Here is a 12,354-nt window from a genome sequence, read left to right on the forward strand (position 1 = left end):
TGCCATTCACGCTTTGATCTCTAGTGGTGAGACAGTGAAAGATTGGGCTTTATATACAGATGGGGGGTCTATAGTTCAGGGGTTTGTTAGTGGTTCCTACGGTTTGTCGTGAGGACGTCCTACGGGAGTTTCACACTTCCCGCTTTGCAGTTCATCCAGGTGGTACCAAGATGTATCACAATTTGAGACATTAGTATTGGTGGAACGGGATGAAGAAAGATGTTGCACAGTTTGTGGCTAGATACCTTACCTGTCAGCAGGTGAAGGCCGAACATCAGAGACCAGCCGGTTTGTTGCAACCATTACCTGTAGCGCAATGGAAATGGGAGCATATTGTTATGGATTTTGTGACAGGTCTTCTAAGGTCACGAAGGGGCAATGAGTCCGTATGGGTCATCATTGACAGATTGACCAAAACGGCTCACTTTTTGCCTATTAAGGCAACAGATGATGCAGAGAAGCTTGGTGTTCCTTATGTGAAGGAGATTGTAAGGTTGCATGGAGTTCCAGTAACCATTGTTTCAGATAGGGATGCTAAGTTCACTTCGAAGTTCTGGGAAGGACTTCAAGCAGCGTTTGGCTCAGCGTTGCACCTGAATACGGCATTCCATCCACAGACTGACGGTCAGTCGGAGCGTACTATCCAGATTTTGGAGGATATGCTTCGGGCATGTGTGCTTGACTTGGGTGGTAGTTGGGAGGATCACCTTCCACTTATTGAATTTGCCTACAACAACAGTTATCAGGCGAGCATTCAAATGGCTCCATTTGAGGCGTTGTATGGTAGACTTTGTAGGTCTCCTGTTTGTTGGACTGAGGTAGGTGAGACAGCCGCCTTAGAACCTGACATTGTTCTCGAGACTACTGAGAAGATTAAGTTGATAAGACAGAGGTTATTTACAGCTCAGAGCCGACAGAAGAGTTATGCGGATAAGCGGAGACGGTCGTTATCCTTTGAGGTGGGAGACCACGTTTTTCTTCGGGTTTCTCCACGGAAGGGATTGATGAGATTCGGAAAAAGTGGCAAGTTGTCGCCACGATTCATTGGACCATTTGAGATTTTGGACCGTGTAGGAGAGGTTGCCTACAGACTTGCTTTACCACCACAGTTGGACAGGGTCCACAATGTTTTTCATGTATCGATGTTACAGAAGTACGAGCCAGATCCATCTCACATTTTGAGTTAGGTTGATGTAGACATTGATGAGGATGTTTCCTACGAGGAAGGACCAGTTCAGATTCTTGACACACAACAAAAGGTGTTGAGGAACAAGACGATGTCAATGGTGAAAGTCCTTTGGAGACACCACGGAGTCGAGGAGGCTACTTGGGAGCTCGAACAAGAGGTTCGCTCCAAGTATCCAGAGTTGTTTTCTTCTCCAGGTATGTCTTGATTTCGGGGACGAAACCTTTTAAAATTTGGGAGAATGTAAAGTTTTTGACTTATCTATATATATAATTAGTATAATGACTTTTCAACTGTGGGGCCCACCTGAGATATAAGGGTCATTACAGACCCATTTAATTCCAATTTGCTTTCTCTCTCGGGCAGCTTATGTCTCTCTCTCGCTATTTCTGTTTTTTTTCTTTTCTTTTTTCTTTTTCAACTTCAATCCTTGATTTCTCTCTCAATTCTTGGCGGATTTAGGTGCCGTTTGAGGCAAAACGACTAGCACGACGAGCTCTACGTGTTAGTACCAGAAATTCCAGCTTTTGGTCCTCTTTGGGAGCTTGAATTTAAGGACCTATTTTAAGGGTTTTGTGCAATCTTGAGGTAGGGGCCCTTAACTCATGATGTTCTTGCTCTTTTGTAAATTATACCTCCTAAATTGTTGAAAAGCATGCTTATTTTTGAATTAATTGTATTAAATATGATGTAAGTGTTATATGTGAGGTTATGATTAAATGTGTTACTTGAGTTGTATGAGAATATGTTTATTTGACTAATTTCCTTGTCTAATAAATTGATTTACCATGTTTATATTGTTGTAAAACTTGCTAGAATGATATGGGATGGCATATGTAATTTTCCTAGAGTACTTGTAATGTATGCACAATTGTATAATGTGAAAGCCTTCACTTCCATGGCATTAAGAACATGATGTACATGCATACCATGAGACATGATTGGGAAAATTGTTTTTAAAATGAAAATAGGGAGTTTTGGGGAAAAGTATTTTGATGACAGTGTTTTTGGAAAACCCGGTCGCCGCGGGGGTACCAAAGGGCCGGAGTGTTAATATAGCCTAGAGGGGACTAGGGAGTCGCCCTAGCGTGGTTGAGCTAGCTGGGCCCCATAATGACGCCGCGGGGTTACCAAGGGTCAGGGACACTAGCCAATCCTCCTCTCGTGTCGCTGCGGGGTCACCAAAGGGCGGGTTATATTAACAGTTTGAAAGTGATGGATTTTAAATGTGAAAACGGGGAGCGACATCGGCATGCATTCGCATTTCATGGCATTGCATTGTTTGTACTTGAGTTTGATTGGAATGTTGTATTATCCCGATATTGTATGATCTCCATTCCCATGGACCTATTCTATGTTTGGATTCACGGGGACACAAGATGCGTGTCTTAAGTGTCACCTACTGAGCATATAGCTCACCCTGCATACTTATTATTATTTTCAGGTCATGGCAAAGAAACGGCGGATGACAATCCTCCGCAAACTTGAAAGTTGTTAAAAGGTTGTTTGCTATTTTGTATTTTAACCATTCTATGTATATTCATAGTTGTGGAAATGTAACTAAGTTAGTATTCATGGCCTTGTAACTTAAGAACGAACTTATCTTTTGTTTGATGTAAATGAAACTAGTGGAATTATGGTATATGTTTCCATGCAATTGTATCATGTAACGTTGTAAGACAGGGATTTTAAATCTTAACCATGTATTTTGGGACTGTAATTATGATAATTTAGATTAATTGGTGTGTGGATGTTCTACCATGAAAGGAACTATGTTAAGGTATAATGAACGGATGAATGGGATGCTAGATGATTTTATGTGTTTTGTGTATTGGGACAGGTTGTTGAAGGCCCATTTTTAGGGTAGGTTATGCCGAATTTTTTTAAAATTTTTGCATCAGCTAGGGTCGTTACAGCTCATGTGAAGGTGAAGTACTCTAGAAGGCGGAAATCATGAGAATGTGGAAACACCAATAATGTGGACCACTACGTGGAAACACAATGTCAAAAAAATTCAATTTATCCCCAAAATAGCATTAATACTACATACATGATGTATTAATATATTAAAAATTGTTTTAGGATACCAAACTAACTTCACATAGAAACAAAAAAAATCATTGCTAAAAACCACATGCTTTCAACTCTACCATTCAAAAATTACAAATTTTTTCAAAAAGTGTGGAATTAATCAACAAATTTACAATTATATTGTCTTACAAACTGTACATTGTCCTCAATGTGCAACGAGAACAAAAATAAAAAATAAAAAAGGATTAGAACAATATTACCATATAAGTGATGAATGTTAAAAATAACATCTCTAGTTTATTCGGTGGTGGCTTAGGCTCAAGTTTGGATCCGCCACTGTTGGGACCTAAGAAAGAATATTAAGCTTATTCGGTGGTGGCTTAGGCTCAAGTTTGTGAGTAGACTCAAGAGAAGAACAAGGAGGAGAAATCGAAATCAAAGGAAGAGATTCTTTTGTTGGAAAGACTATGACTGAATCCTCATCAATTACATTGATAAGGAAACACTCATCTTTTTCCGAAGAATATGGAGTGGTGTTGAAAATGTTTAATTTGACTTTCATGTTCTCAAAAGAAATATCATTGATGAGGATTCAGTCATCTTTTTCCGAAGAATATGGAGTGGTGTTGAAAATGTTTAATTTGACCTTCATGTTACCAAAAGAAATATCAATAACCTCAGTTCTACAATTAATGTTGGCATTTGCTGTAACTAAAAATTAAAAATGGACGACCAAGGATCACTGGAATACATCTATTGGGATCGTGGACAGCCTCTGTATCAGGAACAAGAAAGTCTACCGAAAAAGAGAACTTGTCCACTTTAATGAGAATATCTTCAATTATCTCGCGTGATTGTTTCATAATTGATCAGCAAGTTGCAACACAACCGATGTAGGTTTAAGCTCTTCAAAACCCAATTGCAAATACACCTATATGATGGGCAACTCATAGGTTGTTCTCACGTGGGACCAATAAAGAAAGAGATTCATTCATTGTGTAATGGAATGAAAGCAAGGGAGCCGTCAAGCGTACATATCATGGTCTTGGCAAGCGATCTGCTGGAGCTGTTCAATTAATTTGATACCACAAAAAATCGATTCTTGGCTGCTGGTGATGAGTTCAGGGTCAAATTTTGGGACATGGACAGTGTTAACTTATTGACAACCACTGATGCAGAGGGTGGACTAACGGTAAATGTAAGATATGTGTTGTTCAATATATTTCTTTTTTCAAAAAATCCCTCGTAACCAAGTCTCATGGTTTTTAATTATTTAACCAGGATTCTCCCTGTATCCGATTTAACAAGGAAGGTATATTGTTGGCTGTTTCTACAAATTCTAGCAAATGCAGATGGCATTTGGATACTACGAACTGTGGAAAATCGCTCATTTGATCCTTCTAGAGTTGCCTCTGCAGCTGTGGTGAAGGTAATTGGACACGTTTGGTTCTGCGTAGAGTTTCTGTAAATCCTTCTAGACAGAGTTGCTTCATATATGTACAGGCTCCCACAATGAGCAGGTTTGGTGCTCCTAATGCAACTGTTGGATCAAGCATCGTTGATCGAGCTGCTCCAATGTCATCCATGGTTGCAATGGTAAGTATTACTCTCTCCATCATGGGGAATCTGGATTACAAAAGGAGCATCTTCATTTGTTGATGTTGTTAATGTAATACATGCATATTGTTTCATATGACATAGATATCTATGCGCTCTTAGATGTAGATATGCTTTGTGCATTTAGAATGGGGATAACCCCCAGAATTAATTGCTGATGAAACAGTAGATAAATCTAGGATTTGGAAACTGACAGAAATCACAATGCCGCTCCCTAAGGCTCCCAGACAATTTAACGGCAATGAGGGTATGGATCCAATCTGTTCAAGCGTATAAGAAACTATTGAATTATCACTTCTTAATGCTTCTGTCCATTTCGTCCAGGTTTCTAGGTTGATGTATACAAATTCTGGCACTAGCAGGCAATGCTGTTCACAAGCTGTGGAAACGGCAAAGGAATGATCGAAGCTCAACTAGGAAGGTAACAAGTCATGTGCGCCTAGAAAGTTGCATTGTAATTTTGTTTCATTAATATCCATAACTTTTCGATCTGCTTATACAATATGCCTATTGCAGGCAACTAACTGCTAGTGTTGTACCACAACTGTGGCAGCCCTCAAGTGGACTATTGATGACCAATGACATTAGTTCCAGACAAGAATGTTCGGTAGAAATCTGAAATGATGGAATTGTTTTTCAATTTTTGCAAACTTTGTTAATGAACAAAACATTACACATAAAAAAAAAAAAACAAGGAAATGATATATACCAAAAAAAAAAAAAGAAAAAGAAAGACACCAATATCTGTTTCATCATTTCCGGTAGAAGAAAACCACTCAGCAAATGCACATTTTATCTATTAGTTCCTACTTCGACTCAACTTGGTGCGCCTTCTGGAATTGGCGGGGCAAGGGTTTCCCCTTTGATGCCATCTGAATCGGTCATGTTGGCAAGTGTCCTTTGGCCTTCAAGATAGACTTTTAAGACTCTAATCTGTGACCAATATTCATAATTACAATGAAGCCAAGCAATGTAAGAATTAAATACAAGCAGATATTTGCCACGGTGTGAAAATTAACCACAATGTTGAAATAAGAAAACACCACCACCAATACCTGTTCTTCCAGATCGGCTATCTTCTCATCTCTGGACCTCAGTAGTGATGGATAATCCCTGAAAGTACACGAATTATTAAAATATCGTCCAAAATTGGCACATCTCATTCATACTCGCGTGATTAGCAGCACATATTAGCTCTCATCACACATACCATCGTCACACCATTATTGGGTGTTTTCTTAGCAATTGCCTTGTTACTTTTTAGCATGCATTCAAGATAAAGAGGAATACAAAAAAGATGATGATGAATTCATCATTTGGCAGTATATTATTAAATTAAATAAATATAAATATGGATGAACTTTCCTGCTTGAAAATATATATCGGCACCAAACTAAATCATTAGCAAGTACCAAACAGTTGTCTGCAAACACAGACAACATTTAATTTTAGAAACCTCCTAATTAGTATCATGATTAGAAAACATTAATATGTAATTATGTATGCAAAACTGGAGGGAAGACAATGTACCTCTCCTTGTGTTCCTTGACCATTTTCTGCAAGACATCTAGGTTTTTCACAAGCTCTTTATTTGTCTAAGACACGAGAGATGTTAATAAGGGTTAGGACTTGTGCCTGACTATATAAATAAGATAGACGTGGAGTCTTTGATACATTGTGCAGACTCTAAATGCTTGGACTATTGAGTAAAAAGAAAACTTACCTCTTCTTCATTTTATGTACCTCAACCAATTTTTCCAGTTCACATTGAATATCCTGCATCTTTGAAGCCACAGCCTTCTCCACTGCTTCGGATCTGGAACTTTCCCTTCTACTTTTTGCCTCTGCAATTAGTGGTTCATAGTGCTGAAAGAAAACACCGGTGAAAATGTGAAAGAAATAAGATGAGACTACCCATTCTACAAAATCTACTAAATAGGACTTCCAAATAGTGGACTCTATATATCCCAAATGCCACCTAAACAATCTCTTAGTAAAATAAGTTAAGCTATTTAAATGTAAGCATGAACTCTAGCAGTGCCTGCAGATACGTGTTTCCATTTGCAAACAAAAATTATACCACCACAACAATCTCTTAATAAAAAAAAATATAGCTAGTTAAATGTAAGTATGAACTCTAACAGTGCCTGCACATACATGTTTCCATTTGCTAACAAAAACTATACGAGGGAAAACCAATCCGAAACCAACAACCTGAGGGTGGGGATGAGAGTATGAGACAAGGATGTACGTACTTGTTTTTGAATCTCCGTCAGGGTTGCAAGAAGAGGGTAGAACTTGTCCAGAATCTATTGTCAAGTATATATAGAACAATAATCACATCATCCATATGGAAAACAAACAATCGTATATTTAACAATATAGGTTTTGTGGTACATTTCAAATATATATATATATATATATATATATATAGGTTTTGTGGTGAGAATGAAATTTGTAACACCTAAAGTGGACCTTGTGGAGTTCAATTAGTCTTAAAATTGCTGAAATGCAAAAAAGTTAGTGAAAGTACTAGAATGTAGATTAACATAGTAGAATGCAGTTAAACTTCATGTTTATTATCAAAAAAAAAAAAAATTGCAGTTAAACTTCATGTTGAAGTGTTTTCCTTCTTAGCTCCAACCAATCAAAAGGCACCAAGCATATGTGTATATGCCAGTTATAAAAAAATAAAAAAATAAAAAATAAAATGAAATAAAAAAATCAGCTTTCCCCACTCCACCTATACATTCTCCTATACACTTCTACATCTTTCCCCACTCCTCATCCCCCTATATATTCATAAGTCTTCATAAACCCACTACCATCTTGCAAACCTTCCATTCACCAAATTCCGTCTGCCTAAATTTCTCTAAACCAACTATCCTACCCCCATTAGAATTCCTTCCCCATACCCACTTTCCTTTCTTCTTCCTTCCTCACCATATTATACCATTGATTGTTCCTCTAATTATCATTCACCATAACCACTTCCCTTGCCATTAGTTTATTACCCATCTCGTGTGCCAATTTGGAGAAGAAATTCAAATCATTCAAGGCAATTTCTTAAGGAATTGGAGGTGCCCACCCACTGTTCGACAAAAAGCCTCAAAGAATTTTTCTTCATAATGGCTTCAAGAAAGAAGAATGCAACACAAGGTGGTGCTTCTACAAGCCGCTTAAGACCAACTCCATCTTCTGAATTGCCGCCAACTCTTCGAGACTCCGTGGATGAGAGGTGGCATGGTCGACCTCTTAATTATGAATTTGGTTTTGACAGCCATCTTATTTGCATCCATCCCAGAAACTCAATGGTTCATTGAGGATTTACGGTGCCGGCAAGCTGATTGTCTTTTGAGCCGGCAAGTGCACTCATCTACCCCAAGTTGGTCAAGGTATTTTATCAGAATCTTCATCCCAAGCCAGATGAACAGGGAGTACTACTTTCATCCCTTGATGGTACTATGATCCTAATTGATCCATGGACTATTGCCACTGCTATGGGATGTCCACACCAAATCCCGGCCAACTTGGAGTCAATTTTCACTCCTATGCCAGAGGATCCGACTATTCCTCTAATGATCAGTCACCTTTCTACTTGCATTTTATCAGGGCCAAAGAATAATTCTACTTCCAAATCGGCCGTCCCACTACATTTATCGTTCACTGATGCCATTCTTATTCATAATGTGTGCCCCCTTGGTCATCGGTTTGAACATCGGCAAGATTTTTCGCGTGCCTTACATGCTATACATTTTGGCCATTGGATATCTTTTTCGGCAATCATCTGGGGGCAGATTAGAAAGTTTTATGATTTCATGATCAAGAAAACTCCAGATAATGACAAAGATTGGGCTTTCCCTTTCGCATTCGTTATTTTTCGACTTCTAAAATGTTGCAGCAGACGAGTTGTCTTATAAGCGGGACATTCGCTATGGTGAGATTGACTTATTCGTAGTCGCTCTCACATGGATATTAAGGTGGTGGCTGCACCTGGAGAGAAGGCTCGGAAAATTGTGGAAGGAGAACAGGTGTTGCCTATTAATCCCAATCAATTGGCTATTGGACAGATCTTGGAGGATGAACCCCTTTATGAGCGTATGAAAGCGGCAGCCGCTGATGATGCTGATGACATTGATGAGCATCCATATGATTATTTGGTGGGTGAGGTGACCCAACTCCGAGCTGAAGTTCAAGAAATTCGTCAAGAACAGAGGATGATTCGTTAGGATCAAAGGTCAATGATGGACTTGTGCGAGCTCTTATGATCCACAATGGGCTTAATCCCGATGCTCCACTGCCTCCATTCTAGATATCCTGCCAAGTGATTTTGTTCTTTGTTTTTCTTTTCTTAGTAGTTGTTATTTTTCTTGATTTTGATTTTTGCCCAGTGAGGACATTGTCCAATTCAAGTTTGGGGGCATAGAGTCTAGTCTAGTTTAAAATATATATAAATATATATTTAATTCAATTCTTTTTCTTTGGTCTATTGATTTTAATTCAAGCATTTGAGAATTGTTTAAGGGATTAAGACACTTAAGTAATTTTTAAATTATTTTCTTAGATAGTCCTGAATTCCTAATATTTGTGCTTTACCTTATGTGGGTTCCATTATCTAGTATGATGGGAGTTCTAGTATTTGTCAGTCCCTAATGGATTTAACATGCACAATGCACACTAGAATTTTATTTATCGGTAATTGTATTTTTAGTTGAATTCTGATGACTATGGATGGATATAAATTACTAAACGTTGAATCCCCACTCATTACACTACACGACTTCCTTCACACTTTTGGCTTTAATGTCTATAAAAAAATTAAAAATTAAAAATTAGAACGATAAAGAAAGAAAGAAATACGGTAACAAAATTTTCAATTCAAACAGAAATTTGAACTGCAAAACGTTGATTTCCCAAAATTATATGTATATATATAAGTATATGTGCGTGCATGTGTGTGTGTGTGTATATATATATATATGAATGTGTGTACATGTGCTACCAAGAAAAAATACATATAGTGATAGTTAAATTTTCAATTCAATTGAAAAAATGAACTCCATAACATTGTTTTTGCACAATTACATGTATATATTAACATATGCATTTAGAAGCATGTGTATTTAAATCCATATATCATCATCATCCTTGCCTTTTTTTTCCAAATGAATTGGGTCGGCCAAATGGATTCTCTGTCTCCATTCTATTCTATTATACAATATGTCTCCTCTAAGATTTAATGTTTTAAAATCATTTTTAATTACTTCATTCCATGTTAGTTTTGGTCATCCTCGTTTTCTCTTACCGTCCATGCAAAGTACTTTTCCTTTTTTAACGGGGCATCAACGGGTCTACTTTCTCTGTGTCCATACCACCTAAGTCTATTTTCACTTATTTTGTCAATAAGAGGAACTACGCCAAGAGTCTCCCTCACATTTTGATTAGTAACATCTTTTATTGTCTCTCCTATCATCCACCTCAACATCCTCATACCAGTCAAGTGAATGTGCTCTTCTTGTTTCCTTTTTAACGCCCAACACTTTGCCCCACATAATATAGTTGGCCTAATAACAGTCCTATAAAATTTTCCTTTCAACTTGTTTTGGTATTTTTTTATCACATAAGATACCACTAACTTGTCTCCATTTAGTCCATCCTATTCCAATCCTTCTAGTAATATTATCATCTATTTCCCCATTTTCTTGTATTACTGATCCCAAGTATCGAAAATGATGATTTTTAGTGACCATATGATCTTGGATTGCTAATTTTAAATCATTACTTTCCGATTCTTTATTAAATTAACATTCCATATATATTCTGTTTTAGATTTACTAATTTCTAAACCTTTTGTTTCTAGTGCATTTCGCCATGTCTCTAATTCGATACTCAAGTCTTCCTTAGACGTATCCACCAACACTGTGTCATCCGCAAAAAACATCCACCATGTGATGTCTTTTTGTATATACTTCGTTATCTCATCCAAGACTAGTGTAAATAGGTATGGGCTAAGTACCGATCCTTGGTGTAACTGTAAACCCACTTTCACAGAGAAATCGTTAGTTTCTCCACAAACAGTATGGACCCTGGTCTTGGTATCCTCATACACAACCTTAATAATGTTCATAAGATTTAAGGGGACTTGTTTTCTATGTAAGGCCCACGAAATTATATCCCTTGAAACTCTAGCATATGCCTTCTCTAAGTCTATGAAAACCATGTGTAAATCTGTTTGCTTACTTCTACATTCTTCTATCACTAAGTAAATGGCCTCCATAGTAGATCTCCCTGTCATAAATCCAAATTGAAAAAGAAATGTTTTGAACAACAATGGTACCAAATGTTGAACTCTCAAGAAACAGCATTTCCAACAACGAGACCAGCTGGAATAAGAATGCAGAGATCAACAGGTGCCAAGACAAAAATTTTAATAATTTGAAAAGAATTTATTTACAAGAAGGTATTAGGTAGCCATCAGAAAAAGCACAAAGAGTTGCAGTACTAACATGTGAAATGAATACAACTCACTACTGCACAAGTTCAAGACCAAAAAAAGGATGCTGTCGTAGTTCAATTCTTGTGAACAAAAAAATCTATAAAATGGGGGGGAAAAAATGATTATAACGAAATTCTGGCACATCACTGTTTTGCAAATAAATGATGGAATTTGTGTAAATTTAACATATTTTTCCTTCATATATAGTCCTATTTATCAATGCTACCTCTCACCTTTAATTATCAAAATAATCGCAATAATTGAAGCCCAATAACAAAATCACCAAAATATAAATATATAATACAGAAATAAAATCGGTAAGTAAAATACCTGGAGTGTGAGACGGTGGTTAGTCCAGTGGAAGTCGCCGGTGACCGACGTCGGAGAAGGGAAGGAAGGCTGGAGGCCTATTGAACTATTCAGAGAGGAAATGGTCTCTGGTTCGTGAGTGGGAAAAAATAAACTCATTTTATAGAGGGACACGTTTGGAATAATTTTTTTTAAAGCGTAGAGATGGTGTGATAGCAGAATTTAGTTACTAATGAGGGTCGGAGTAAATAATTAGGAGTGAGAAAATAGATTAAAGATTGCTTCAACAGATGCAACTAATAAATAAAGATAAGATAATAAGAAAGGGAGATAGTAAATGAGAATTTATATCATTCATGGGAGATTTTATACTAGTATCTAATAACTAAGTTTAAATTTGTTTAGTTAATTAATATTTTCTGTTCTAGCAAAAGGAGATAAGAATATACAATCATATTACATTTTTTTTTAATATATTAAAACTATTATGTGAATTTCATGATTATATTACAGTAAACATAAAATCTTAGCATGAATTATAGAATAAATTATAGTGTTATGTTGGTAGAGTAAATTGTACTAAGAATTCATGAACTCTTAATATAATCTACCGTTATGTTTCGCTAGGCCGACTTGGACAAAAATTCTCTCCATTGGAACAGGGAACTTGTTCCCCCCAATTCAATGGTGTGGCCCGGAATGGGCCACGTCATTT

The 12,354-nt window shown here is 37.1% G+C and overlaps 1 protein-coding gene across 4 annotated transcripts; it reads right to left on the reverse strand.

Annotated features, from left to right (window-relative positions):
- Nucleotides 1-5,238: 5,238 nt before the first annotated feature.
- LOC132271943 (uncharacterized) lies at nucleotides 5,239-11,835 on the reverse strand. 4 transcript variants are annotated; one of them, XR_009469899.1, is made up of 6 exons: nucleotides 11,661-11,835; nucleotides 7,090-7,143; nucleotides 6,558-6,700; nucleotides 6,365-6,429; nucleotides 5,890-6,257; nucleotides 5,241-5,767 (listed from the first exon to the last, which is right to left on the reverse strand). XR_009469899.1 is itself a non-coding variant. In XM_059773446.1 (5 exons), exons 1-4 carry the CDS (start codon nucleotides 11,796-11,798, stop codon nucleotides 6,411-6,413), a joined length of 354 nt encoding a protein of 117 aa, XP_059629429.1. In that variant the 5' UTR covers nucleotides 11,799-11,828; the 3' UTR covers nucleotides 5,239-6,257; nucleotides 6,365-6,410. The 4 variants fall into 4 exon arrangements, 1 of the variants encoding a protein (XP_059629429.1); XR_009469900.1 differs by having other exon boundaries at nucleotides 5,244-5,767; nucleotides 5,890-5,947; nucleotides 11,661-11,826; XM_059773446.1 differs by having other exon boundaries at nucleotides 5,239-6,257; nucleotides 11,661-11,828.
- Nucleotides 11,836-12,354: the final 519 nt, after the last annotated feature.

This window comes from Cornus florida, unplaced genomic scaffold (assembly GCF_030987335.1).
Source record: "Cornus florida cultivar Cherokee Brave unplaced genomic scaffold, ASM3098733v1 CherokeeBrave_3.0.0_Hap2_Chr08, whole genome shotgun sequence".
Classification (NCBI taxonomy): Eukaryota; Viridiplantae; Streptophyta; class Magnoliopsida; order Cornales; family Cornaceae; genus Cornus; species Cornus florida.